This window comes from Bidens hawaiensis, unplaced genomic scaffold (genome assembly GCF_021521415.1).
Source record: "Bidens hawaiensis isolate Kalapana, Puna unplaced genomic scaffold, B.hawaiensis_p1.1 tig00022006_1, whole genome shotgun sequence".
Taxonomy (NCBI): domain Eukaryota; kingdom Viridiplantae; phylum Streptophyta; class Magnoliopsida; order Asterales; family Asteraceae; genus Bidens; species Bidens hawaiensis.
Window position 1 is genome coordinate 325906 of NW_027493412.1, and position 27777 is coordinate 353682.

The 27777-nt window shown below is 41.6% G+C and overlaps 3 protein-coding genes, 1 long non-coding RNA gene and 3 other non-coding genes across 7 annotated transcripts; 5 read left to right on the plus strand and 2 right to left on the minus strand.

The window, feature by feature from the left end:
* Positions 1–1948: 1948 nt before the first annotated feature.
* Positions 1949–2020, plus strand: TRNAP-CGG (transfer RNA proline (anticodon CGG)). The gene has a single exon. It is a non-coding gene; the product is annotated as a tRNA-Pro (tRNA).
* Positions 2021–16594: 14574 nt separating this feature from the next.
* On the plus strand, positions 16595–16666 carry TRNAP-UGG (transfer RNA proline (anticodon UGG)). The gene has a single exon. It is a non-coding gene; the product is annotated as a tRNA-Pro (tRNA).
* A 65-nt stretch (positions 16667–16731) lies between these two features.
* On the plus strand, positions 16732–16803 carry TRNAP-AGG (transfer RNA proline (anticodon AGG)). The gene has a single exon. It is a non-coding gene; the product is annotated as a tRNA-Pro (tRNA).
* Positions 16804–18181: 1378 nt separating this feature from the next.
* On the plus strand, positions 18182–20897 carry LOC143564463 (endo-1,4-beta-xylanase 5-like). Its single transcript, XM_077051736.1, has 4 exons — positions 18182–18476; positions 18573–18626; positions 18800–18891; positions 19498–20897. Exons 1-4 carry the CDS (start codon positions 18425–18427, stop codon positions 20461–20463), a joined length of 1164 nt encoding a protein of 387 aa, XP_076907851.1. The 5' UTR covers positions 18182–18424; the 3' UTR covers positions 20464–20897.
* Positions 20898–21135: 238 nt separating this feature from the next.
* Positions 21136–22171, minus strand: LOC143564479 (uncharacterized). Its single transcript, XM_077051747.1, has 5 exons — positions 21836–22171; positions 21595–21744; positions 21451–21516; positions 21341–21370; positions 21136–21228 (listed from the first exon to the last, which is right to left on the minus strand). Exons 1-5 carry the CDS (start codon positions 22169–22171, stop codon positions 21136–21138), a joined length of 675 nt encoding a protein of 224 aa, XP_076907862.1.
* Positions 22172–23845: 1674 nt separating this feature from the next.
* On the minus strand, positions 23846–26837 carry LOC143564464 (E3 ubiquitin protein ligase RIE1-like). Its single transcript, XM_077051737.1, has 3 exons — positions 26660–26837; positions 24794–24892; positions 23846–24347 (listed from the first exon to the last, which is right to left on the minus strand). Exons 1-3 carry the CDS (start codon positions 26791–26793, stop codon positions 24272–24274), a joined length of 309 nt encoding a protein of 102 aa, XP_076907852.1. The 5' UTR covers positions 26794–26837; the 3' UTR covers positions 23846–24271.
* Positions 24260–24636, plus strand: LOC143564465 (uncharacterized). The gene is made up of 2 exons (XR_013140875.1): positions 24260–24368; positions 24461–24636. It is a non-coding gene; the product is annotated as an uncharacterized LOC143564465 (long non-coding RNA).
* Positions 26838–27777: the final 940 nt, after the last annotated feature.

Genomic DNA, 27777 nt, shown 5'->3' on the forward strand with positions numbered 1-27777 from the left:
CATCCTCCCAGTATTCGAATTCGTCGGCCTGTTGTACGGAACGCAAGCGTTCGTTCAATTCGGCCTGGAATTCCTTTTGTCGTGCCTCCGCCCATGCCTTGACTTCATCGAGAGTTTGGCGGGGGAGTCTTCGTTTCTCAACCTGGGTATCAGTGGATCCCAGTAGGCGATCATTTACTGCACTTGCCCCAGCATGAGTAACTGGGGTAGTGTTCGTAAAATTTACTTCACTTGCCCCGGCTTGGGTAACCGGGGTAGTGTTTGTAAAAACTGTGTTACCGGTATTCCCCCCAGTAGCTGGGGTTGTGGTTACCGGAATTTCTCTAACCATCTTTGTAGAAGTTTGAAAAAACTGGAGAAAAATGAAGTTCTAGCTTTATGCACGGATGGCGCCAATGAAGAAACACTAACCGGACCCCGGACAGATTACTGATAACCTGGGGGTTAGATAGATGTTTCCCACGAGGGGTTAGACCCTTTGAAGATGGTTCTTCTGATAACCTGCAAAACAGACACCGTGAGCTCGTCACTGAGAAGGGGGGGTTCCTCCTTGTGACCACCCTCCGGCGTGAGAATCAGATTAGATTGCTCTTTAAATATAAAAGTATATTAAGAGATTGCTAGAGCAGATATCAGGTATAATATGATGATAATGTCATAAGATATGATGATAATAGATGGTCATACCATTTGTGGTATTTATAGCCGAAGGTAGGTTTCCAGGGAGGTATGGCCGGCTGCAACAGTGGTCCTGTTCCACCAACAGTAGCCTACGCACGTGCCCTGCTGGTAGTTGGTGGGTAGGTAGCGGCTGATAGAGACCAGGCCTGCTGTATACTATTCCTTTTCCACCAACTGCCGGCTACGCACGTGGTATGACAAGAGTTGGTGAGTAGGCAGCGGCTAATAGTGACATACAGTGTAGGAGCATGCTGCTCGCCATACTGTTGTCCATAAGCTGTCGTATCTTTAGTCAGATCTTTTTCCCATACCTCGTCAGGTACAGTACAGAAGATCTTCCCGTATCGTACGGACTGGCTTATTTGGGCGGGAGTATTCCCCCTCCCGCCCTTATGCGGGATTGTTCCCGGCTTCGCTCATTCCTTCAGGTGACACTGTGATTGAGAGCTAAGTGCCTTGTGCGTGTAGCCTTGCTGCGCGGGTGGCCTTCCCTAATGGCTTGTATCCGAGGCTGCGGGGACAGGCGGAGTCCTTCACCATTGGGAGGCATTTCCTGCGGGACCAGCTTGCGTACTGCGCGTAAGGACGTCACGTCTCTGAGCATGGTTGGTCCTGCGGATCCAGTTGGTTTCTGCGCAGACGTCCCTGTTTAAGGTGAGTCTTGCGGGTCCAACTGGGCTCTGCTGGGACCTACCTCTTCAACATCAAACTAGTTACATAATGGCATAAAGCAAAATAAAACATTTTATGGAGAAAACCATACCCTTTCAAAAGATATGACATTAATACACATAAAGCAAAGAAAGGGGAACATAGCACAAACTAGAAAGGTATATCAATGAGTTACAGTCCCATTTAAAGAGTGGCGCATATGAGACAACCACTCATGACCGTGGGCTCTCTAAAACATTGAAATTATAGAGTATCTTTTGACGCTAGGACTTCGTATAATCGTATCATATTTGAATCTACGACTAATGTCTCCTAAAAGTCTAAAACACAAACTATAAAGATTTAAATATACAGCTAGAACATATAACATGTTTCTTGCAAAACCTAAAACACAAACTGTAGCAAATATTTAAGGTGGGTCACATTCACACATGTATACTTGAAACATGAGGTTTTCTCATCATGCTTAACCATTAACATTGATATCTATCGGAATACATATTTACACAAGCCTGCCAATAAAACCAATTTTCAGTTGTCCTTATTATAAAGACTGGACGATTATAATTACGTCCACATACAACAAAGCACAGTTGGGCATTTGGTTTAGTGGTATGATTCTCGCTTCGGGTGCGAGAGGCCCCGTGTTCGATTCTCGGAATGCCCAAGTGGTTTTGAACTTCAAATTTATGTAAAATATTTTGTATCTGAAGTTGTTACTAAGAGAAAAATAAATGAGATGAGCATCACTCCATGTTTAAAAACACACATATCATTGCAATTCTTAGTTTTATTTGTCTTCATATTTTTATACAGTTAAAGCTAGTGTTTTAAATTTGTATAGGGTGGCTAAAGTTAATAAATAAAATTATAAATACAACATATTGCATACGGTCAAACATATATGCACTAAAATCAAAATTATATTGCATACGGTCACTCAAATATATATGCACTAAAATCAACATTTCCTAGAATTAAATGTGTGCTTAAAGATAAGTATAATTAGTTTATCTACTTACTAGTGAAGAGGTATGTACCCGCCTCAACATCGAGCGGGGCGGGTAAACCCATAAGATATATACAAGACATTAGAAATCAAAGATATTATCAAGGTACAAAGCCAAAACTTATGCGCACAGCGCATATCGCATATGCTCAAGCATCACATGCTTGCACATATCACATATGCTCACGCATAACATATGCCCACGCATCACATATGCTCGCGCGTATCACATGCTCACGCATCATATATGCTTATGCATATCACATCGTGCGTGGCGCATCCGCGCGCGGCGCATATCACATGCTCGCGCATCATACATGCCCACCCATATCACAGTTGCGCGTGACGCGTATTACATGCTTGTGCGTATCACATCTGCGCATGAAATATCTGCGCGTGAGAATAAAGAGAAGACCTCGCGCATCCTCAGGATGGGCGCATATCACACATGCACATAATCAACCTCGTCCTTATCCAAATCAGGATTAGGGCAACCTTGATTGTGCACGTCAGACAACCTTCCAGAAGGCATCTTTTTAAGGAATAAGGATATGCTGATGTTGACAGCTGCTAAATGAAAGGTGGACAGCTCAGCATGACTCATGGGTTACCACGTGATTATAACCAATGAAAAAGCACCAGGTGTCTCCAAGGACACGTGGCGCAAATCGATTGGAGGAGGCCAACAAAACCCTAATTTGGTCTCAGCTCAATCAGTGGAAACCCTAGTACTATAAATACAGCATCAACTCCACAAGGAAAGATATACAAAAACACAGTCACACAATCATACAGAGTAACATACAGTATTCAGCTATTAAGCAATACTCTCCAGATTCCCTTACTCTCACATTATTATCTTCTCCTACATATACTTATTCTCACGCCGGAGGGTTACCCCAAAGAGGACCCCTCTGTCCCTTTCTGGGGGGTAAGTTAACGGCGCTGTTCATTTTGTAGGTGGAAGAACCCAGATCCAGAAAAACCATCGGTGAAGAATCGTAACCACACCCGAGGAAAGTAGATCTGCTACCAGTGAGTAGATCCACGTTTCTTCATTGGCGCCATCCACTGTTACAAACGGCAATCAAATCTCATCAGATCTACATAAAAAAAATCAATCACCATGGTTTCTGGCGTTCGTAACGCTGATCAAGCTCTGGAGGATATTGAACGTGAGGGTGTCAATGAGGGACAGCAGTTTCTGAGGGTACCGTGTGATTCTACGCGCACCACCAGTAACCGTCCCTTCATCACAACCCCTCACGGCCAGACTGAAACTCCTCCAGACGATCTCACGTTACAAAATCTTGCCGGCGCGAAACTGAAAGGACCAATGGGTCCAGAAGAAGAAACAAATGATCCGAATGAATGGCTCATAAACGAGCAGCGGCGTCTAATGGAAAAGTACAATGAAATGGTCAAACAGAAAAAGCTAGCCGACTAAACACAAAGGCAAGCGCTTGATAAGCAGACTACAAAAAGGCCGCGCGCGCCGGAAGACAGACATTCTGTTCACACTGCACACACTGAGTTCAGTGATGAAGAAGTGCATAGCATGAGGAAGACGCGAGATACTCATGCAGGAGGCTCACAACTCCGCGCGCCTGTGAACATGGCGCCTGGAGCCAGAGCAGTTTTGGATCTGCACATGCCGTACAGCCCGCCAGTGAGGGGGCAAGTGGACGTAACCACGCCGTACAGGCCGGCCATCTTAGTGAAGCACTCAAAGTTTACTGAGCGCATCGCTAAGGCCCCCATCCAGCACAAGACCAAGATGCCAAGTGGTCTGGGCAAATATGATGGCACAACAGATCCAGATGACTTTTTGCAAGGTTTCTATAACACGGGAAACCTAGAGAGCTGGACGATGCCAACATGGTGTCACATGTTTGCCCGCTGCCTTACGGGCGCGGCGCGTGTCTGGTTCGAGAGCTTGCCGACTGGGCAAATTGATGGGTTCGAGGAACTATTGGAAAAGTTCCAAGCCCACTTCGTACAGCAGCGCAGACACATGCGCGATCCTGATGACATCATGCACTGCGTGCGCAGGAATGATGAAACGATTGAGGACTACATCACTCGTTTCAATCAGGAGTCTCTGGCAATCGGGGGTATAACTGAGCAACTCCTGCGCGTGGCTTTTATACAAGGCGCGCGCAGTGATCAACTCCGCCGAGCTCTCGTAAGCAGAGATGGTATGCCCACCACTTGGGCAAAACTAATGGAAGCATCGCGAGTCTTCGCGAGAAATGAAAAACAGATTGCCCAAGATAGGGCAAGAGAAAGAGCGCATCAGGTTGAATCACCGCGCAGCAAAGAGAAGAGGGCCAAACAGAACTCTGTATGGTCCAGGTTGCAACCAACAAGTTTTTCTTCCGCAGAAAAGCAAACGCAACCAAGCTCACCCCAGCCCCAAAAAGATGTTCGTAATCGCGGGGAGGGTGACAAGAGGGAGGGCGGCAGAGATCCTAGCAGACCTCTGCCAAGAATATGGACTCCCCTCACTAAAACACCTTCACAGGTGTTAAGTACTGAGAATGTCCAATTCAAGCCCCCCAAGCAACTACATTACAAGGGACCGCAAAACAGTGGCAAATATTGTGAATTTCACAAGTCCCCGGGCCACAACACCGACGCATGCCATCATTTAAAGGATGCGATCGAGAAGGATGTAAAATCAGGCAGGCTGGCTCACTTGGTGAAAAACCCAAGAATAGAAGATGAGCAACCGGAAGGAGCCTCTGCCAGCAAGAAATACAAAAGAATCTGTGTGGCTGAGGGGGGACGACAAGGGCAGACGTCAAAAAAGAGAAGCGCGCAAATCCACGGAGATTGGCGCGAGCAGCAAGTTATCTTCCCAAGAATCAGGGGAGGCCCTTCAATCAGCAGCCCTCTCGTCATCACCACACACATTGCTCATTACGAAGTGTCAAAGGTCCTGGTGGACACTGGAAGCGAATCTGACATTATGTATGAGCAATGTTTCAGAAAGTTAGACCCGGCGGACCAAGCGCGGCTCGAAATTGTGAACGCACCAATCTGTGGTGTTTCAAATGAAATCATCCATCCCCTAGGTCAAATTCAGTTTGAACTAACTATGGGGGATGATGAGCACAAGCGAGCCGAAGTTGTCAACTTCTTGGTCTTGCCCACCACGTCATGCCACAATATGATCCTGGGTAGGGGAACGATTGCCCAATTTAATGCTATACCCTCGCCAGCGCACGGCGCATTGGGGTTCCCTACACCAACAGGCGTAACATTCGTTTACCGCGATCATTTGTGCGCAGTGACAAGTACGCCGCGGGAAGGGAGAATGAAACTTCCAATGGCGGACAATGCGCCAGAGAAGTGGATTTTAAACCCAAAATTCCCAGAGCAAACGGTCACAATTGGCGCTACCATTTCAGACGAAACGAGATTGAGAATGAAAAGGTTGCTCACAAAATACACGTCGGTCTTCGCGTGGCAACACTCCGATATGACTGGGGTCTCGCGAGACTTGGCGCAACATTCTCTTAACACGTTCAGGTCGGTGGAGCCAATTGCTCAGAAAAAGAGAATCATGGGGGATGAAAAGGCGAAGGCCATGAATGAGCAAGTTGAGGACCTGTTGCGCGCAAACATCATCCGCCCGATCCGATACCAGACGTGGGTAGCCAATCCTGTGATGGTAAAGAAAAGCAACGGGTCATGGAGGATGTGTATTGACTTCAAGGACCTCAACAAAGCATGTCCGAAAGACTGTTACCTCCTCCCAAACATCGACGCAAAAGTGGACTCCGTGGCGCCATTCATGCTCAAATGTTTCCTGGATTCCTACAAAGGCTATCACCAGATTCAAATGGCACCACAAGACGAAGACAAGACTGCCTTCAGAACCGACAAGGGTGTTTTTTGTTACACAAAAATGCCCTTTGGTTTAAAGAATGCGGGCGCCACTTATCAGAGACTTATGGATTCGGTTTTCAGTGAACAAATCGGAAGAAATCTAGAAGTCTACGTTGATGATTTGGTGATCAAGAGCAGGGAGGAGAGACAAATGCTCAAAGACATCGAGGAAACTCTTCAGCGCTTAACGGAAGTCAACATGAAGCTCAACCCGAGCAAATGTACTTTCGGCGCGGAAGAGGGGAAATTTCTTGGTGTAATGGTCACTAATGATGGTTTCAAGGTGAACCCTGAAAAGGTGGAAGCCATCCTTGACATGTCTTCACCATCCACCATGAAAGAGGTTCAGAAGCTGAATGGTAGATTGGTGTCAATCAACAGGTTCCTAGCGAACCACGCCAGCAAATCTACTCCATTCGTTAACACTTTGAGGAACTGCTTGAAGAAGAGCCAATTCAAGTGGACGCCTGAGGCTGAGCAAGCTTTCAGTGAGATAAAAGAATGTCTCATAAAGCTGCTCGCGCTCACAGCTCCACTTCCTGGCGAAACCCTTACATTGTACTTGTCAGCTGGAGACCGCGCCATCGGCGCAGTATTATTGGTGGATCGCAAGGGGATCCAAACGCCAATATACTATGTGAGTCGGATGCTGACAGACCCTGAGACGCGCTATTCCATCATGGAAAAGTTAGTTTTGTCACTAATACACGCGTCGCGCAAGCTTCATAGATACTTCAATGGTCATCCTATTGAAGTTCTGACAGGTTACAACATCCAGCAAGTCTTGCGACACCCCGCGCTCTCCGGAAGGCTGACAAAGTGGGCGCTGGAATTAGGTGAACACACGATCACCTATAAGCCCCGTCCAACAATAAAGGGTCAAGTTTTAGCGGATTTCATCACGGAAATCCCAGAGGGAAAGATTGAAGAAGCTCAGCGCGAGGTAGACCCTCCGCGAGCAAATGATGAAGAAGATGTTTGGAGGCTGTTCACTGATGGAGCCTCCAACAGCGAAGGGTCCGGCGCAGGCCTCAAACTGGTGGACCCTGATAATCATGAATATACTTATGCTATTAGGTTGGACTTCAAGAGTACCAACAATGAGGCTGAGTATGAAGCCCTGCTGGCTGGTCTGCGCATTGCGCGCAAGTTTGGAGTTAAAAGGCTAGAGGCCCATGTTGATTCTTACTTGGTAGCTGCACAGGTCAATGGCCTTTATGATGCCAAGGAGAACACCATGCCTCTATATCTAGAGCAGGCAAAAAAGCTCGTTGAGCAGTTTGACTTCTTCAAAATCATACACATCTCGCGCAGCGAAAACAAATCCGCTGACGCGTTGAGTAAGATGGCATCAACTAATTTTGATCACTTTGGCAAAGATGTCAGGGTGGAAGTGATGAGCAACCCGTCAGTGCAAACGCAATCTGTCCTTGTAATTCATACAACCCCTTCATCCTGGATAACTCCAATTATGGAATTCCTGAAGAAGGGGAAGTTACCGGACGATCGCGCACAGGCGAGAAAGATAAGACACAAGGCGCAGAACTATGAACTACTTGATGGTACATTATATCGACGCTCTTATCTTGGACCGCTCATGAAATGCCTGGATGCTGAAGAAGCAAGCTATGTGATTAGGGAGATTCACGAAGGAATCTGCTGAATACACGCTGGCCCGCGCATGGTGGTTGCCAAGGCAATGAGCTCAGGCTACTATTGGCCAGGCATGTACTTGGATGCGTTAAAAGAAATCCAAAAATGCAAGGCATGTCAGAGCTACGCGCCAAACACCATGCGGCCAAAGAACAACTTGATTCCAGTGACCTCCGCATGGCCTTTCCACAAATGGGCCATTGATATTGTGGGGCCCCTGCCGCAAGCGCAAGGGCGAGTGAAATTTTTGGTAGTGGCGGTAGACTATTTCACAAAATGGGTTGAGGCCAAGCCACTAGCAAAAATCACAGCTGAGGCGATGAAGCAATTTATCTGGAGCCACATCATTTGCCGTTTTGGCCTTCCTATGGAAATTGTGAGCGACAATGGCAAACAATTCACTGACAGGAAGATATCCAGCTGGCTCAAAGAATTGCACATCAACCAAATCTTCACTTCGGTCTACCACCCTCAGGGGAATGGCCAAGTGGAGCGCTCGAATCAAAGTTTGTTAAATGGGCTGAAGAAAAGGTTGGAGGGAGAATCCCATTCTTGGGTCGAAGAGTTACCTAATGTACTGTGGGCGCACAGGACATTAAGCAAAACTAGCAATGGCGAATCCCCGTTCAGCCTAACCTATGGGACAGAGGCTATGATCCCAGCAGAAATTGGATGCCCATCCCATAGGGTACTCATGATGAGCAAGACTGATAACGAGCGCGAAAGAAGATTGGACCTCAACTTGCTTGAAGGGCGCAGAGAAGCGGCTATCATCAATGAAGCCAAATACAAGAAAAAACTGGAAAAATATTATAATCAGCGCGTTAAAGAGTGCCACTTCAAGAAAAATGATTTTGTCCTTCGAAACAATGAAGCTAGCCGCGCAATACCCCCAGGAAAAATGTCCCCCAATTGGGAAGGACCTTATCAAATCTCAGAAGAATTGGGGAAAGGCGCGTACACTTTAAAAGATTTGAATGGAAAAAAGATACCGCGCGCGTGGAACGCAGCACAGCTTAGAAAATGCTTCATGTAAAAATTCAAATATGCAATCAAGGCTTTTAAGCCATCATGAATGATGATTCGCGCAATCTTTCAATATTTGTTCTATTACCTTTGCATACATGTTTCACACTTCCATTATTAATTTGGAGCAATATGACAACACTATATTGACTTCAAAACAAAATAAAACGAAGTAAAATATACATGCGCGAGCCTTAGCTCAAACGCGTTAACGAGTCTTAACTCTAAAACGTCAGGGCCTTAGCCCAAACCTACGAGCCTTAGCTCAAACACGTTAACGAGTCTTAACTCTAAAAACGTCAGGGCCTTAGCCCAAAACAAAGAGCCTTAGCTCAAAACACTCACAAACATCCATCTTACATCCCGCGCAGCCTGATCATAAAAATCCCTAAACACAACTAAGGCAAAGTACATGCCAAATCATAGTTGTTAAGGTCTCAGGTCGAGGTCGCGCGCGGAATCATAATGGATATCTGAGTAACACATGCTGACATGTAATGGCTAAAACTCATAATTCCATATAAAAAACGCGCGACAACGACGCGCAAAAAAGGAATAGTGAAAAGTCATAGCGCGTGTCAGCATAAACAAGATACTGCGAAACCACTTACAAAATAGGACTATGGTTAAGTAAATAATTTCCTTACAACCTTGTTCTTATTTTAACGTGCAAGCATATCTTATATCTATACAAGCAAACATGAAGAGATGAATGGAAATGCGCAAGATGTGAAATAGGGAAAACAAATTTCATTCCATAGCATTGAAATTTACAAGTGTGATGAGTTACAAATTACAAGTATAACAAAAAACAAAAAAAAAAATTAGAAAGATGAAGGGCTTCTCAAGTCTCCACGTCGACGTCAGCCACTTCATCACCCTCATCATCTCCCGCAGCATCTGGCGCGGCCCGCTCCTCATCTCCAAACTGACCATAGTCAAGTTCTTCCTCCTCAATGGAGTCTTCTATCACGACGGTGTCAGGAGCAGATTCTTTCGCCGCGCCAGAGCCGCTGGCAGGGGCAACATCCCCCGCGCCACCATCATCGCCACCAGCCCTCTCGCATTCATCAAGTAACTTCTTTGGCGCGCCGAGGTCGGGCTGGTCAGCAAGCGCAGCTATCTGCAAATCATTAGAAAAGTATTGAGTACAAAACACTTGGAAAATTAATCAAGAAAAACTCATTAAGGTCAAGGTACCTGCACAAGGATGGGGATGGGAGTATTCATATACTTCTCCCCCACCGCTGCCATGTCCGCGCAGGCCGCGTCGCTCTTGCAAGGGTACTCGGATGGGTTCTTTTTCAACATGCCATATTCATAGCCATCCGTAAACCCTTCAGCTCGACCCACCAAGCGCGCGGCAGCATTGCAGTCCATCACAAGGGCCTGAAACTCGGCAAAATATTTCATCGCCAAAGCGCAACGAGTCATGCCCTGTGACACCAGCCATTGGCGTTCCTACGCAAGGCCAGCAACAGACGTCTCGAGGGCAGGAACCTGGGAGTTTAATAACTCAACAGTTTCCTTGATCTTTTTTAGCTCCTCTTTATCAGACGCTGCTGCCGCCAAAATTTTTTCTTTCTCCGCCTGCGCAGCATCAAGTGCTTCCTGGCTAGACGCTGCCGTCGCCAAGGCCTCATCTCTATCGGCCTGCGCGGCCGCCAACTCCTTCTTCAGGCGCGCAACCTCACTCTCCAGTGATGATTTCTCAGTGATACTCTGGACGATAGCTTGGTCACGCGCCTCCGCCTGCTGTTCCAAGACACGCACTCTCCGCGCGTACTTGGCAACTTCGTCCTCCGCCACCTGCTGCTTCTCCCGCGCAGCTTGGAGCTCATGCCCGCGCTTAATAAAGGCGGTGTTGGCACTTGCTCGGTTTTCGCTGAGCTCCGCCTGGAGTTTCTCAGCTCGTGCGCGAGCATCAGAAAGGTTCCAGGCAGCCACCTTAGCCTCTTGCTGGGCTGCCACAAGAGCATCGCGTACTTTAATATAATCACGATGAAGCTCTTGGGAGGCAGCAAAGAAAGCCGATCCAGCGAAAATGTGATCGTTGAGCAAGTCAGCGCGGGTGCGCCCCTCCTGATACCTCCTTTCAGTAGGAGGCACGACATGAGCCCAGAAGTCCTCGCATACACCCATGGATTGGAAGGAACTGTCTTCGTTAATATTCCATCTCGGGCGGTAAACGTGGTCACCTTCCTACAAAACACAAGAAATGTTCTAAGTCATAAAAACATACTTATATGGAAGTACGCGCAGCGGAGCAACAAATTAAAACATACCTGCGGGGATGAAGCAGAAAAGTCAGCGCCAGCCCCACCAGAAGTTTGTGCTGCGAAGTCTTGTGGCATTGCAGGGCTGGCACGGACTCCGAAGGAGTCTTCAGCTTGAGCTCCCTCATCCTCCTCATCTTCTTCAATCGGCCTCTTCTCCTGCGACCTGGAGGGCTCCAAACCAGTCTCGCGGAGAGGGCTGCGCGTAGGAGGAGGCGAGGGAGGTCTCGACGCCGCCAGTTCGGCACGCAATACGGCTTCCTGCTCCTTTGTAATCCCAATAAGGGGAGACTCAGCACTAGCAGGAGCAGGAGCAGAACCAGCGGCGCCGACAACGGCGCCAGGAGTGTCACCAGCAGCTTGTACGCCAGCTACAACTCCTATGAACAAATCAACAACATAAAATGGTTTATGACTTGATCAAAACAAAAAATTCAGAAGACAATGGCGCAAAACATACCTTGGCGCAATTCTGTTCGCGCGGCGAACATCGCCATAAAGTTCATTCTACCCTTTTCTGAGGGTAGAATAGGGGACTTCGAAGAAGCCCCCGGCGCAGCCTCAGCACCTTGTTGCGCCTGCGGCTGATCTGCTACCGTCGCCGTTTCTGCAAACATTCAAATGCGAAAAGATTTAATAATAATTCAATCAGAATCGCCCTCATTGAACCATTATGGGTAAGCAAAGTATACCTTTCGCAGGCGCGACACTGCTTCTCTCTTCAGCCGCGCGAAGGGAGGAGGTCACGCCACCATACCTCAAGTGGACAGGAGGTCTGCCCACTTTCACAGGCAGGGAAGCTAAAGAAACCTTGGTGGTAAACACCTGGGTTTCCTCAGGTCCCTTCGTTTGAGCATGGGGATGAGCGACAGGGGTGTCATCTTTCTTCTGTTTCTTACTGCCCCCTGCGCCAGATTTCCCCTTAGCTTTGCGCTTTAGTAGGGGCGCCTCCTCTTCCTCCTCCTCCTCTTCCGCGAGCTCCAGCTCGTAGTTTTCGAGCGCATCTGCAAATACAAGCAACAGAACTGTTAATAAACTTTGGTATTCTAAAGGAATAAGCATAAGTGCGAAGGCTTACCAGGCGCGTCGCTATCAAAGTCAAATTCCAGATCCAAAGGGATGAACATGTCATCGAACCGATCTGGGAAACCAACCTCCCCAGCGCCAAGCGCGACGGAGCCACCCTCCACTTGATCATCATAAGCGGCGTGGATATAATCCTTGGTGACTGCGCAAAAACAAGTCAAGTGATATCAGCAAAAAGAATTATGTTCGCGCAGAAAAAGAAATAAAGCAATGAAATAAACTTACACAACCCGTCGACTTGGATAACGGGCTCAAGCGCGCTGTCGGCCCACAGCTTACTCATGCCGACCCCCACCAGCGCCTCCTCGCGAATTTTCTTGGCGGGGGATGGTTCGGCGGTCAGTTTCTTAACCCAGGCGCCGGTTGGGTTCTTAATAACATCCGTATCCGCGGGCGCAGAATCGATCGCGCGCATCGTCATGCGGATGGGGATTACACCAGCCCTGATGTAGAAGAACCTCTCAGACCAGTCATGAAGGCTCTTGAATGACACGGTGCTGCACTTAACCTTCTGACTGCGAGGAATAAAGGAGATCCAAGAATCTTGGATCTTGGGCTTGTAAAAGAATTGAAAGCGCCGAGGGGTGGGCTCCTCGCGCTGTGATTTGCACATGAACTCGAAATGAGTCATGCGCACAAGTCCAAACGGATGGACTTGGGATATATGAATCCCGAAAAAACGTAACACCGCGCCTACAAACCTTGTCATCGGAAGACGAAGGTTGCAGTGGGTGAAAAAATGGGTGTACAGTGAAATATAGCCGGGAGGCGGGTCCGCCGCCGTTTGCCCGGCCACAGGCAACATGCAGCCAAACACAGGGAGAAAACCCTGTGACGAGATGAGGCTGTCGAGATCGGCCTGCCTCAATTTGCAGGGGATTTCATTCCACCTTTTCGTGGCCTTGGTCCTCCCTACTTCCTCCGATGTGGTCTCAACAACCCTCTTCCCCTTGCCCTTTTGCTTCAATGTCGACATCACCACAGATTTCACACGGCGTCTTCGAGAGGCAATAGAGGTGATTGAGGGGTTAGAGGAGTCTGAGCTATCAGACATACAATAACAACAGCAACAGATAACAGGGTATTTGGAAGCAATAACCAGAAAATCGGAAAGATAGAAGCTTTAGAGTACACAACAATGAAGATGAAGATAAAAATTTTTCCTAAGGGCCTGCTTTTATAGGCACAGGAGAGAGACAATTGGCAATTGATCGGATTTCACGCGCCCCCACTCGCAGGTGTAAGCCAACACGGGCGCGGCACGTGTCCCTAACACTGTTGAGGGGACACAAAAACGTAACGGAACTGCCACGGAGCAGAGACGCGCCCCCACTCGCAGGTGCAAACCAATGCGAGCGCGACACGTGTTCCAGACAGCTGTGCGAGGGGACATGAAAGGCAACTGTAGCACCTCGAGCACACGAAACGTCTGACACGTTTCCGGCGCACGTCACCACCAACCAACCACGTGTTTGGACCCTTCGTTTCAACCAAATGGATAGAACTTCGCGCAACGACGGAAACAACCAAGAAAACGACAAAACCCCATTAAAAGACCAAATCAGTAAGTCTAATATCTATCTTACCGCGCTCGCGCGAGATAAGACACACATTAGACTGGGGGGGCTTGAAGAGGTATGTACCCGCCTCAACATCGAGCGGGGCGGGTCAACCCACAAGATATATACAAGACATTAGAAATCAAAGATATTATCAAGGTACAAAGCCAAAACTTATGCGCACAGCGCATATCGCATATGCTCAAGCATCACATGCTTGCACATATCACATATGCTCACGCATAACATATGCCCACGCATCACATATGCTCGCGCGTATCACATGCTCACGCATCATATATGCTTATGCATATCACATCGTGCGTGGCGCATCCGCGCGCGGCGCATATCACATGCTCGCGCATCATACATGCCCACCCATATCACAGTTGCGCGTGACGCGTATTACATGCTTGTGCGTATCACATCTGCGCATGAAATATCTGCGCGTGAGAATAAAGAGAAGACCTCGCGCATCCTCAGGATGGGCGCATATCACACATGCACATAATCAACCTCGTCCTTATCCAAATCAGGATTAGGGCAACCTTGATTGTGCACGTCAGACAACCTTCCAGAAGGCATCTTTTTAAGGAATAAGGATATGCTGATGTTGACAGCTGCTAAATGAAAGGTGGACAGCTCAGCATGACTCATGGGTTACCACGTGATTATAACCAATGAAAAAGCACCAGGTGTCTCTCCAAGGACACGTGGCGCAAATCGATTGGAGGAGGCCAACAAAACCCTAATTTGGTCTCAGCTCAATCAGTGGAAACCCTAGTACTATAAATACAGCATCAACTCCACAAGGAAAGATATACAAAAACACAGTCACACAATCATACAGAGTAACATACAGTATTCAGCTATTAAGCAATACTCTCCAGATTCCCTTACTCTCACATTATTATCTTCTCCTACATATACTTATTCTCACGCCGGAGGGTTACCCCAAAGAGGACCCCTCTGTCCCTTTCTGAGGGGTAAGTTAACGGCGCTGTTCATTTTGTAGGTGGAAGAACCCAGATCCAGAAAAACCATCGGTGAAGAATCGTAACCACACCCGAGGAAAGTAGATCTGCTACCAGTGAGTAGATCCACGTTTCTTCAACTAGCAGACGGCAAAATTAAAAACAATCTAATTTTGAGTAAATAAATATGGTATTTTACCATGACAAGTTGGGCAACATTGGGCCATAAATAGTTAACAACTTCCGGGTTTTTCTACTGGATGGAGCATAGGTGCACTTCCGAACCGGTTTAAATTCGAAATTGAGTCAAAACCTCTAATCAAACCGGTTTGGATGGAACCAGCTTAAAACTGACCTAATTGACCGGATTAGAGCTGGTTTGGAACTTTTACTTTTGGAACAGGTTTGGGGATTAAGCTTTTAAACCGGTTTGCACCATTTGAAAAAAAAAACAACTAAAGAAAGAAAATTTATGACATATTTTGAGGGAAACACCCCCCCCCCCCCCCTTTATTAATTGTGTCACCACATTGAACTAAATTGTAAATGTTGACAGGGTTGAAGCTTCATTTGAGAAATAATTTTACAATTTTGAGTTATTCGATGAAGACATGAATTTTGCAACAATTAAAAACTCTTATGAAACTTCTTTTTTCTTTCAGTTACGTTTGAAATTTATCTAGCAAAACAGGGTTAACAATATACACGTCTCAATGAGAAATGTCGAATGCGAGAGCATCCGTATATGGTAAAAATGAGACTACTAAAGATGCTCAGGGTACCACTTGTAATGGTGAACTCATAAGGATATTATAACTAACTTTTAGCAAATTTTATATGTGATGCATTGTTGAATACCGGCATATATGTTAATAACGGCGCATATGTATTAATAGCGTATATGTACATATGCGCTAGGTAGTATAGTTAGCTATATATGGTTAGTTAAGGTATATGTTTTGTCTATGTATATTTGCTTTGTAATCACATTAACACTTAAATGAAAACTATGATTTGAATTGTACATGCATAAGGAATGTTATTGGTTGGTTAAATGGGTTCACAAAGTTGTTGCTCCTTAGCTCAAAATAGTGTATTTGTTTGTTTGTCTATCATTGTTATTATTATTATTTTTTTTTTTTTGAAAAAAACTCTGTTTTTACTCATATCCATTTTGGTTAAGGCCATTCAAAATCGAACCCGATATGACTCCATACCAACCTAATTTGCATGTTTTGTTTGGTATTATTACTAGGACCTTTTAGAAAGTGAACCGAGCCTTGCAAACTTTGGCTCAGGCTTGAAGTTAAACGAGTTAGTTAGGCTTGTCTCAAGTCTATATTTCAGCTTAAGCTACTCATTTACTTTTTAAAATTTAATAAAAAAATTATTTTTTTAAATATATGAAAATTTAATAAACAAATGTAATGCTAAAATCTGAACCAAACCAGTGTGCTAATAAGTATAGATTAATGTAAAACTTAGCCTTAGATTAACATTGGAAGTCTACTTGGTTATAACTTATAAACAATAAAAATATATTTACTCAATTTAAACGAGTGATCTTAACTTGACCCTCATCTCAGCTCGTTTACAGATGAGCCTTTTAAGTTTTAAACATCCATAAAAGCTACTTTGTAGGTAATTTAGGGATACCCTTTGGCCTTTGTCATGCGTGTAAATCAAGAAACAATGTAAACGATAAACTATATAGTTTGAATTACAATAATAAATTTAAGTAATTGCTAATATCTAATATCAAATGGGCATTTGGTCTAGTGGTATGATTCTCGCTTTGGGTGCGAGAGGTCCCGAGTTCGATTCTCGGAATGCCCCATTATTTTGGTCTCTCTTTTTTTAAATTTTATTGTTAATAATCTATATGAGCATTCAAAATAAATGGGCATTTGGTCTAGTGGTATGATTCTCGCTTAGGGTGCGAGAGGTCCCGAGTTCAATTCTCGGAATGCCCCAAAATGCATTTTTGCATCGTTAGCTTTAGCCTTTTTGTATATTTTATCTGTTGGCTTGCTTACTATATCAAAGATTCATTTCACTTATTAATTGTACAAGTTGTGGCATCCTGAAGTGTAAACAATGTATGCATAAGATATTTACACAATGAAATCATATACTCCGTAGAAAGTTACTTCGCTTTTATTGAGTTCATACCTATAATTTTCAATATTCTAATCTCTAGACTTCCTATGGTATGTTGAAAATTCTAATTAATATATTATCTCTGACTAGAAAAGTGCCCGCGCGATGCATCGGGAAACTGGAAACACATGCTTTGATAATCATGTAACAAATGTTTGGGTGTTCATTATTTCGTTTAAAACTGTGAGATCATTCACCAGTTTGGTTTCATGGTTGAAACCGGAGGTGGCCGTACAATTGAAATGTTAATTATTTACTTATTTAGTATTAGTATAATATATATTAGATATAGTTAAAATATAGTTAACCATAGTTTTGTTTCATACGAGCAAACTCGCCAATTACAACTTTAATTTATCCAAATTTCCAGTGGTTTTTTTATAATTTTTGTTCTTATTATTATTTCACCTTTTATTTATTCTAATAATGTTTATTATTTATATGACCAAAGTTATATTTGTTCATAGTATGATTCTCTTAATAATGTATTAGTTGATGATTAGTTTGAAGTGAAGGTATATGCAGATTAATAATTATTGTTTTAAATTTTTAAACTCATTTTTTTTATCAAAGTACAAACTAAATCAGAACCTAATCGTTGGTAATGGTTCGGTTTAGTTGGGTTTTATTTAGAAACAGTTTAGTTTTGGTTTTTGACGACAAAAAAAACGTGTAAAGTGGACTCATTGTTTAATTAAAAAACCATCAAAAGCAAACCAGACACACTTTTGCATAATTTTTTTACTTCGAAAACTATAGCAATATGATAATCAAATTAAAGATAATAAAATGCTCGTTTTTATGATGTCATTTATTTTAAAAAATATTAACGTATGAAAAAGTTATGACCGTTTAAAAACCGTGAGAGTAGTTGGGTTAAAAATGAAAATAAAATAATATATATGTAAAAGACCATGGACCAATTGTGTAATTTTAAGGGATGAAACTTGTAATTATTTTAAAGACATTGCAAATACACGTGAGATTTGATGTTAAAATGACATTTGTGCCCCTTATTAATGTTGTACATCTTGCATATTTGGTTGTAAATTACTTAAACAAAAACGTATTAATTTGCCCATCAATAGTATATTATATATAGTATAGATATATCTTTTAACCGCGGCATATTCCAATTGATGCCTTCTTAAGAAAAAACTAAAAATAAGATCACAATATATCTATACTTCCAATTCGGGCACATGTTTTTATGAATCAATAATGTAATATTTTTCGTTCAAACTTAATAAATGTACAGATCCTTATGGTTTTTAAAAGGTTTTCATAGTTCACATGCTGCCTTGATCTGGGGTCCAAATAATAAGAAAAAGTTGAGAAGAGGACAAATAACCTAGCTAAAATAATTCAAGTAAAATATTCTTCATAGAGATAAGATATTGAGCTACCCCATTGTTTTTGGATCACACTCAACTAATGAAAACACTCATCAATTTCTTTCTTCTTATATGCTTTTTGCTGATATCAGGTAGTTTATATACTGTGTGTTTATGTGTATGCACTTGCTTCTTGTTTTATCATTCATATAATATTGTTATTGTAATTAAACACTTTTTTAATCCAGGTGGTATAACTCGAGCCCAGATCAATGAGGATAGCTATGCAACAACAAAGGCAAGTTCAAGTATTCTATGTCACTTACAAGATATGATTTGATTATGTTTTTTTTTTAATAGTTATCCTGGTTATACTCTTGTTTATCAATAATGCAAAATACCTTACAAGGGTTTTTTTTATTATTGTATAGCTACTTCAAGAATCTAATTTTCATATATTTCACAATGCAGGAAGAAAACACGGTTAAAGAGTTCGACGAAAACGCGTTATTTAGTCCATACACCAAACAAGAATGGAGATCTTACCAACAAAAGAATATAAATGAGGTAATATACATCAAGTTTCAATCATTCTAATCCTAGCATTAGTTTAGACTTAATTGCCCAAATAGCTCATGTGGTTTGATCATATTGTATGTTTGAACCCCTCCCCCCCCCCTCTTTCGAGAATGAAAAGTTGCAAACTTAGTCCAAATGGTTAAAGAGCGGGTTGCACATTTGCCATTTTATGTTGATAGAAGAATTTTTTGAAATATTGACGGCATGATGATGGACGCCGAACGATGTGATGGCATGTTGAAGGAAATCAAACGAACGGCAATATATGGGGAGATAGTAATATGTTTGCAATTTAAAAAGACTGAATTGCCCTCACGTGGAGGGCACATGGGGTCATTAATCGTTAAAAACGTCAGGCATTAATGTTAAGGGATAAACGTGCAACACGCTTACAAATGTTTAGACTAAGTTTGCAACATTTCCTTCATGGGAGCCAAAGATGCAATATGATAAAACCATAGGTACCATTAGCTCAATTAACTTCATTAATTTACATTTGTTTTTCCAAGTTTAGCAACCACATTTAGTAGAATACAAATCAACTTATACCACATGTTATTACAACTTATGTTAATGTTACATTCCATTTATTAGGGACGTAAAACACAGTTAAACTTCATCATAACTTACCCGAACAAAACCGCGGTTAAAGGCGCTAAACTTTACATAAAGCAACAAACTTCAGATTTCCACTGGGGCTGTGGTATGACTCATAGAATCCTCAATAACACAGCCTACAAAAAATGGTTTGCTTCCAAATTCACAGCTGCTGATTTCCACAACGAGTTAAAATTGTACTACACCGAACCAAAACCGGGTCAAGAAAATTACACTGACCCGGACGCCATGTTAAAGTTTGCTGATGAACACGGGATCATCGTTAGAGGCCACACAGTTTTATGGGATGATGTTAAATACCAACAAAAATGGGTTAGAAAACTTACACCTGAAAAGTTGTTACAAGCAGCAAACAAACGAGTTGACTCGGTAGTTAAGCGTTATAAAGGGCGTTTAGTCGGTTGGGACGTTATGAACGAAAATTTACACCACAACTTCTTTGAAAAGAGACTCGGGAAAAATGCCTCGGCTATGTTTTATAACCGGGTTCATAATATTGACCCCGACACGACGTTGTACATGAACGAGTTTAACACGACAGAAAACGTGAACGATAAGTGGGCCCGGCCCGAGAAGTATTTAAGAAGGCTTAAGAAGATCCGGGCTTACCCGGGAAATAGTGACATTAAAATGGGAATTGGGTTAGAATGTCATTATGGTGCCGAGCCGATCGATCTTCATTACGTTAGAAACGCGTTGACTTTGTTAAGTCAAACCGGTTTACCGATATGGCTAACCGAGTTGGATGTTAAAATGGACCCGGGTCTTGATAATAAAACGAGAAGTGAACTTCAGGTTATTTATTTAGAGGAAATACTTAGGGAGTCGTTTTGTCACACGTCAGTTAAGGCAATAATAATATGGACGGGTGCATCGATTGACGGGTGTGATGTCATGTGTATGACCAATGAAAAACTAGAGAACACACCGGTTGGGGATTAAATCGATCGGTTAATGGAAGAATGGAGAACCGGGAACATTGAAGTTGTAGCGGATAGTAATGGGATGTCTCAAGTTTCGGTGTTTAATGGTCGGTATGAGGTTACCGCGGTAGAACCCGTCACAAATGTTTCTAGTAGTGTCACTTTTAAGGTAGACAAAGTTAGTGTACCGGACAACATTGTCCATCCTCAAATCCTTGGTTAAGTCATGTATTAATAAAAATCAATTGTTTTTTTCATCTGGTTTGATTTTCAATAATGAAGCCTTAAACTCGACGCAGTTCGGGTAGGGTCTGAACACATAAATAATGATACCTTGTCGTTGCAACTAGTAAACTAAAAGCTACAAATCATGAACATAAAAAGGTAATAAATTAAACTGAAACTCTTTTTTTTTCATTTTGTATTTCAAATGCAACATATGCAGATTGATCTTTTCCAAGTAAGTTGAAAAAAAACTCAGAGTCGTGAAAAACCGTAATATATGTTACATAATATGCGGGGTCGGTTGACTCCGCAACCTATATAGTGGGGCCATCCATGCCCATAAACAGGCTACCGTTTGCTAAGCATTCTTTAAAGATGAATTTTTGACACTATATGTCAACCAAAAACACTCCAAAAAAGACAACCTTAAACATAAAAATATCAATATTGAATCAAGAGGTGTGCATCATCTTGGTGAAGGTAGCTTCACATCGAGCCCGAGGTTCAGCCCGTTATACGCGATAGGAGCATACATCCATAGATCATCAGAGCTCAAAAGCTGCAAATATAAATTTATTTAACAAATTGTTATCAATTTAACTTATTTAAATTCATTTCAATATTGTTTACTCACCTTGATTTGGAGTTGCAAGAATTTCACATGCTCAAACAGCTTCTTCAAGCATAGTGCTAATATCAACCTTCATAACCAAAAAAATCATTATATTCCTTTTAAAATATTATTTAAAAAAATGCATATATAACTCAAATAGCTGCTTACCTTTGTGCCATTAGGAACAAGGTTCTGTAATATTCTTAACCTCTCATTAATTCTCTCTCTTCTTTTCTGCAAAAGATAAAATTAAACTATTAGATTAGCTTAAGAATAAAACATTTATTCATATGAAATTAGTTAATTACCTACCTTAGCATACACAATTTGACTATCATTTGCTGACCCGTTACATGCTCGTTTCTTGCCATTCGTGTTCAGCTTTGTAACATCATGATCAACTCCAGATACGTTGACTTTCGAATTCTTACTCAGCCTTGGTTTTTTCCAACTCGTATGGACCTACATTATACGACATTTATCAGAACTTGTTACAGGATGATCACATTAATATTATTCGTTAAGAAAACAAAGTTAACTCATGTGAACATACATCTGCATCATTACAAGAGTGTTTTCTTGTATTTGGGGACAGACTGTTATACTCTGCAGACGGTTCGGCTGCTGCTGGAATGAATGGAATTACAGAAGCACCCTTTTGGCAGCCACCTGAAGAGGAAAGCGAGAGATAGCTTTCGCCACTTGAAGTGGGAAACATTACATTATTACCGCCATCCGAAACGGACAATGATGGCTCATTATGGTGTGGCCAAATTGCAGAAGAATCTTGAGAAGTGGAAACATTTGGTAACTTATTTGAAAAAGTAGAAAATAAATGTGACATAAAATCAGCTTCTTCACTAGAGTATGTTCCACTAAAGAATTCCATTATTTCTTTTCTTGCAAATAAATGGAAAGTGAAAAGAATTATTGGTGTTGATGTGTCAAAAGAAGCTATGTTTGAAGTACTGTAGATGGCTAAAACAGGTATAGAGATGTATATATGCAACGAGAATGTGGCAGTTGACTGGTTTTGTCTTGTACTGTTGACTTGATGATGTATAATAAAATAGATAAGTATCAGATATTAGATAAAACAATGATTAGAATGTTTGTTTACAGCTATCATGGCCTTTTAAACAGGATTATTGGGCACGTTGACAAGGTTAAGAGTCAAAAGGTCATCCTTGACAGTTAATTATTAGTTTGTCCAGAAACATTGATTCTTTATTAAAATCTTGGAACTAAGAACTTTGAAGCACTTGTCTATGTTTGATTAATCCATCATCATGTTTGGATAATTATAATCATGTAATATGATTCAGAGTCCTAAAAATGATCCCAGTAAGTTGTGGTTAATAACGGAAATTAAGTAGTTCTAGATCCAAAGTATGAATAAAATACATTTATTAATGGATAGATTGAAATATAGCAAAGATTGTATGTAGTATGAGGTAGCTGTAGATATTTTCTAGAACATTATATATTAAAAAAGACACCAACCATTGAAACCGCGTATTCTGGTATGAGGCATTTGGGATAGATGGCCGCCCTCGTGCAAAACCTTGGCATTGACAATAACGGAATCTAGGGAGGCCATGGCACGATCTCCATATAATATAATAAATAAATGATGATACAACTACGAATCCAACATAAGTTATATATGAGATGAGATGATACCTAATTCTGATTGGAGCCCAAAATGAGTATGTATTCATCCATGGCAGGGTTGTGTTGGCACGTTTTCACAAAACAAACCTTAGACAACAAATCTAACCCCTCGTCCCTTACAACTTAAAAAAATAAGTTCAAGGGTCTGAAAAGAAACGTACTAAAAATGACAAAAAACAAAACAAAAAAATACCCATACCTCAAAATATTATAAATTAAAAATCTTACAAAAATTGGCTACGGTGGTGGTGGCAGAGACGGCGGTGGTGACGATGGTAGTGGTCAAGCGGTGGTGGTGGTGGTGGCGCGTTGGTTAAGTGGTGGTGGTGCTCAAGCGGGTAGCGGTCACAGTGACGGTGGTGGTGGTGTTGATGGCCATGCAATTTAAGAGGTTGTATGCCACCAAAGCACACATGGAAAGACCTTTCCGGTTGACCGTTTTTGCAAGTTTCTTTTGTTTTAACTTTTTTTTATTGTTGAACTCGATAGACTTTTACGCACAGTCATCACAATCTATAAAAATAAGAGTTTTAACTTCCGTGTGGCTCTACGTTAATAGTTTTCAGTGACTTATCCCTTAAGATGGGCAAAAGTAGCATTATCAAATTTAAGGGTTACAATTTGTGACACGACATGTGTGGTTTGGGATCGGTGTAACACGTTTTATGTAACTACTTAAGGCATCTCTTATATCAAAATTTATTATTTTTTTAAAAATTGGCACAGTTTATACATAATTGCTCAAAAAACAAGTACATAAGTACATTTGTATTTTTGAAGTATCAAGACGCAAAAACAAAATTAAATTATTAAACTTATTTTTGGGTTAAACGTGTTAAGTTTGTGTCATCCACAAATACACCTATGGTACTTTGGCTCATGTGTTTGACATGAAATTTGCGTACGAATGGTGTTTGACCCGCCAACCTACAATGTATGGAGCGGTTACTCATAACCGTGCCCTTCATGTCACAAATTACTAACTTATTTGGTGCATAAGAACTCTAGGCAGCTATTTCATAAAAATTGAAGCTTCTTTGGTTGACCTATATGACCTCTCTTAATTTTCAACCAATCAATATAGTAAAAAAGAAGGTAATCATGCACAGACTCAGCCAATATAGAACCATGATTCAAGAAACTAACTGTAGTAATAGTATGTAACAATAGTTCATCTATAAGATGCTATCATTTATTGTGGTTTTTGCTCAGTTATTCAAGATTATGTTTCCCATTAGGATTTTACCTGTACTCTTTAATCCTGTTCATTTGAAGCCACAAGTGATTTGCATACCAGACGTCAACCTTAGCCATTTCACTCTATTGAACAAAAGACAACAGTTGCAAGGACAAGAAAGAACACGTCCATAGCCAAATATGCCACAGTCAACCTGCCATCATTTGAAACCAAAGTAAGAAAAAATAAAAAGGAATTTAAACAACACCCAAAGGTTTTTGGACTGATATACCCTCTATTCTTTAAAATAAACACAAATTTCATTAGATTTCCCAAGAGGCAAGAACCAACACATACATGACTGATCCTACTATTTTCATTATATTAATATATCGTTCATGTTGACACCTTATACAACCCCTATTGTGTCGAGCTTAAGCTCAGATCATTCATTTGCAGTAATGCAGTCCTAATAATTTATGAAATTCTCAACCACTACTTTTTTTTTATTTAAAAAAAGCTTCTTAAATCAAATAGAAAGGTTTAAAATAAGTTTTGAGAAACTAAGGCTGAAATAGCTTAAAGCATGCATCATTATAAAACCTTTCTTTAGACTGTTTATGAAAGAACACAAAGCTATAATATTGGTTCAAGACATACCAGAATAGACATGGAGTGGCACTACTATTGTAACACATCATCAAAATGAATCCAAGCACCCACCACAAACAAGAGACCCCTGTATTAAGCAAATCCCATCTGAAAATATAAAACATCATTAGGCTTTAGGCATTTCAATCATAATAATCAACTACTTTAATTCCATAAGCTTTACACTTTGTCAAATAATGCTGTGATTCTTGTGGGAAAATGGATTATCTATTGTTGCAAAAACATCAAAGATGACGGTTAATTCAAATATCAGATTAATGACCTTGCATAAACATTTAGCTTGCTTCAAAAGGCCAGGCAATGACACAAATAGCTAGACTGTGAAGAAAAAAACTTAAAGATATGCATCTGTTCCCTTAATCCTACTCAAATGATCGTGTTTCCTATATAAAATTCCTCCCATCTGATTCACTATATGACACTTGAAAACTCATGCTTGAGATCCCATTAAAATTGCTTAAACTCGACATTCTTAGTATGACTTGATAAAGGAAACAGATGCATTGCGGTGCAAATATATTACTTTTCTAGGACATGCCTGAAGCATCACATATGCAATAGCTTAATTAGCAGCTTAAAGTGTTACTTTTACCACAAACACACCACTTAAATTAGTTTTTCACCTTTATGAAGCATGTAAAATCTTATGCGGTTAAACATGTATCATATTAAAAACAGAATGTACCTTCTGAGCAAATCCATAAACTGCAATAAACAATTAGCTTACTCAATACTCATGTTGAACTTAACCAACCTGTTAACTTAGAAGATACTTGGTGATGAAGTCAGGAGTCCACAAGCTTCTACTTAATTATCTCCCACTTGGTTATATAAATATGACATTAACTATTTCTAAATTATAACTAAAATTTAAATTTACGAAGAACTAATCACATTAGTAGTATACACTATACACAGTTGACCAATTTGTTACTTATTCTGAAACAGTTAAGACCAACTTTTCTTCCCTGGCTACACTAGGCAACTATTCATTCTCAGTATTTCAATCAGCATAGATATTGTTTGATCCAATACAGGTTCAAGCTTCTAACATAATCGTCTCTAACTAAGTGTAAATTATAAGCTTAACAATTAGTAATAATCCTGACAATCACAATCATATTATTGCATAATTACAAGAGATAATATCTCAAACTATTCCTAGAACATAACTTAAAAGATACTTGGTGATTAAGTCAGGAGTCCACAAGCCTCTACTTAATTATCTCCCGCTTCGTTATATGAACATGACTTTTAACTATTTTCTAAAGCATGATTGCACTTTAAGTTACACATAAAACTCAGATTCATGAAGACATAATCGCATTAGTAATATATGCAGTTGACAAAATTGTTACTTATTCTGAAACAGTTTCCATCTTAAACCTTTCTTCCCTGGCTACACCAGGAAACTATTCAATCTCAGGATGTCAATCAGTGTAATCATCCATGGATGTTGTTTGATCCAATACAGGTTCAAGCTTCTAATATGATCTTCTCTAACTAAGCCTAAATTATAAGCTTAACAATTAGTAATAGACCTAACAATCACAATTCACAATCATATTATTGTATACTTACAAGAGATAATATCTCAAACTATTCCTAGAACATAACTTCTGAGATATACACATATATTTAAACACAATTATAATATAATTATGATTCTATTCTATTAATCAGCATGTCATACTTCTAATTTGGCCAATAAACAGGAACAGAGTACACTTATTACTTAACTACAGCAGGCAAATACATATACAAATAGCAATTTCATTTTAATTAATAACGCTAGATATAAAATTTAAAGCAGCATTAACTGATTATACTTAAATTAAACGGTATTAAGTTAACCTAGTCGGAGGAACTGCAGGTAGATCTCCTCCGTCACTGTTCGTCGAATAACCGCTACTCATACCAGGAACCGATGCATTCGGATCCGTTGGCACTCTCCTCTCACTCATATCATTCCTCTTTACATACTCCATCACCAAAAGCACCACATTAACCACACAATGCACCGAGTAACCACAGATCCAAATCCTAATGAAGAGGTATGTACCCGCCTCAACACCAAGCAAGGCGAGGCGGGTCAACCCACAAGATAAAGACATTATGAAGGCACAAAGCCAAAACCCAGGCGCATGGCGCATACAAAACATGCTCAGGCATCATATGCTCGCGCATCACATATGCGCGCGGCGCATATCGCATGCTCTTGCACATCACATATGCTCGCGCGTCACATATGCGCGTGGCGCACCAGCGCGTGGCGCATATCACACGCTCGTGCATATCACACCTGCGCATGAAATATCTGCGCGTGAGAATAAAAAGAAGACTTCGCGCATCCTCAGGATGGGCGCATATCACACGTGCACATAATCAACCTCGTCCTTATCCAAATCAGGATTAGGGCAACCTTGATTGTGCACGTCAGACAATCTTCTAGAAGGCATCTTTTTAAGGAGTAAGAATATGCTGATGTTGACAGCTGCCAAATGAAAGGTCGACAACTCAGCATGACACATGTGCTACCACATGATTACAACCAACGAGAAAGCGCCAGGTGTCCCAGAGGACACATGGCGCAGTGCGATTGGAGGAGGCCAACGAGGCTGAGCCCAACCAGTGGAAACCCTAGCACTATAAATACAGCATCAACTCCACTTTGATGACACATTCATTCACACTCAATCATTGACAGTTACAAGCAGTGATATCACATTCAATCATATTGAATTATATTCACTCACAGTCAGTTACAGAAAAACACACAGTCACATCATCAAGGGTATTCAGCGATTCAGCAATACTCTTGAGATTGACTTACCTACAAACATTATTATCTTCTCCAAAAGATACTGATTCTCACGCCGGAGGGTTACCCCAAAGAGGACCCCTCTGTCCCTTTCTGAGGGGTAAGTAACGGCGCTGTTCATTTTGTAGGTGGAAGAACTCGGATCCAGAAG

Excerpts from the sequence above, each read along its gene's own strand:
- LOC143564463 (XM_077051736.1), top strand. The coding sequence starts at position 18,425 with ATGAAAACACTCATCAATTTCTTTCTTCTTATATGCTTTTTGCTGATA. Across the intron at positions 18,477-18,572 it reads ATGCTTTTTGCTGATATCAG|GTGGTATAACTCGAGCCCAG; the intron begins GTAGTTTATATA and ends TTTTTAATCCAG. Across the intron at positions 18,892-19,497 it reads AACAAAAGAATATAAATGAG|GGACGTAAAACACAGTTAAA; the intron begins GTAATATACATC and ends TCCATTTATTAG.
- LOC143564479 (XM_077051747.1), bottom strand. The coding sequence starts at position 22,171 with ATGGAATTCTTTAGTGGAACATACTCTAGTGAAGAAGCTGATTTTATG. Across the intron at positions 21,745-21,835 it reads ACTCTTGTAATGATGCAGAT|GTCCATACGAGTTGGAAAAA; the intron begins GTATGTTCACAT and ends CGTATAATGTAG. Across the intron at positions 21,229-21,340 it reads GCACTATGCTTGAAGAAGCT|CTTTTGAGCTCTGATGATCT; the intron begins GTTTGAGCATGT and ends TTATATTTGCAG.
- LOC143564464 (XM_077051737.1), bottom strand. The coding sequence starts at position 26,793 with ATGGAGTATGTAAAGAGGAATGATATGAGTGAGAGGAGAGTGCCAACG. Across the intron at positions 24,893-26,659 it reads CCTGCAGTTCCTCCGACTAG|ATGGGATTTGCTTAATACAG; the intron begins GTTAACTTAATA and ends TTATATTTTCAG. Across the intron at positions 24,348-24,793 it reads GCCACTCCATGTCTATTCTG|GTTGACTGTGGCATATTTGG; the intron begins GTATGTCTTGAA and ends AAATGATGGCAG.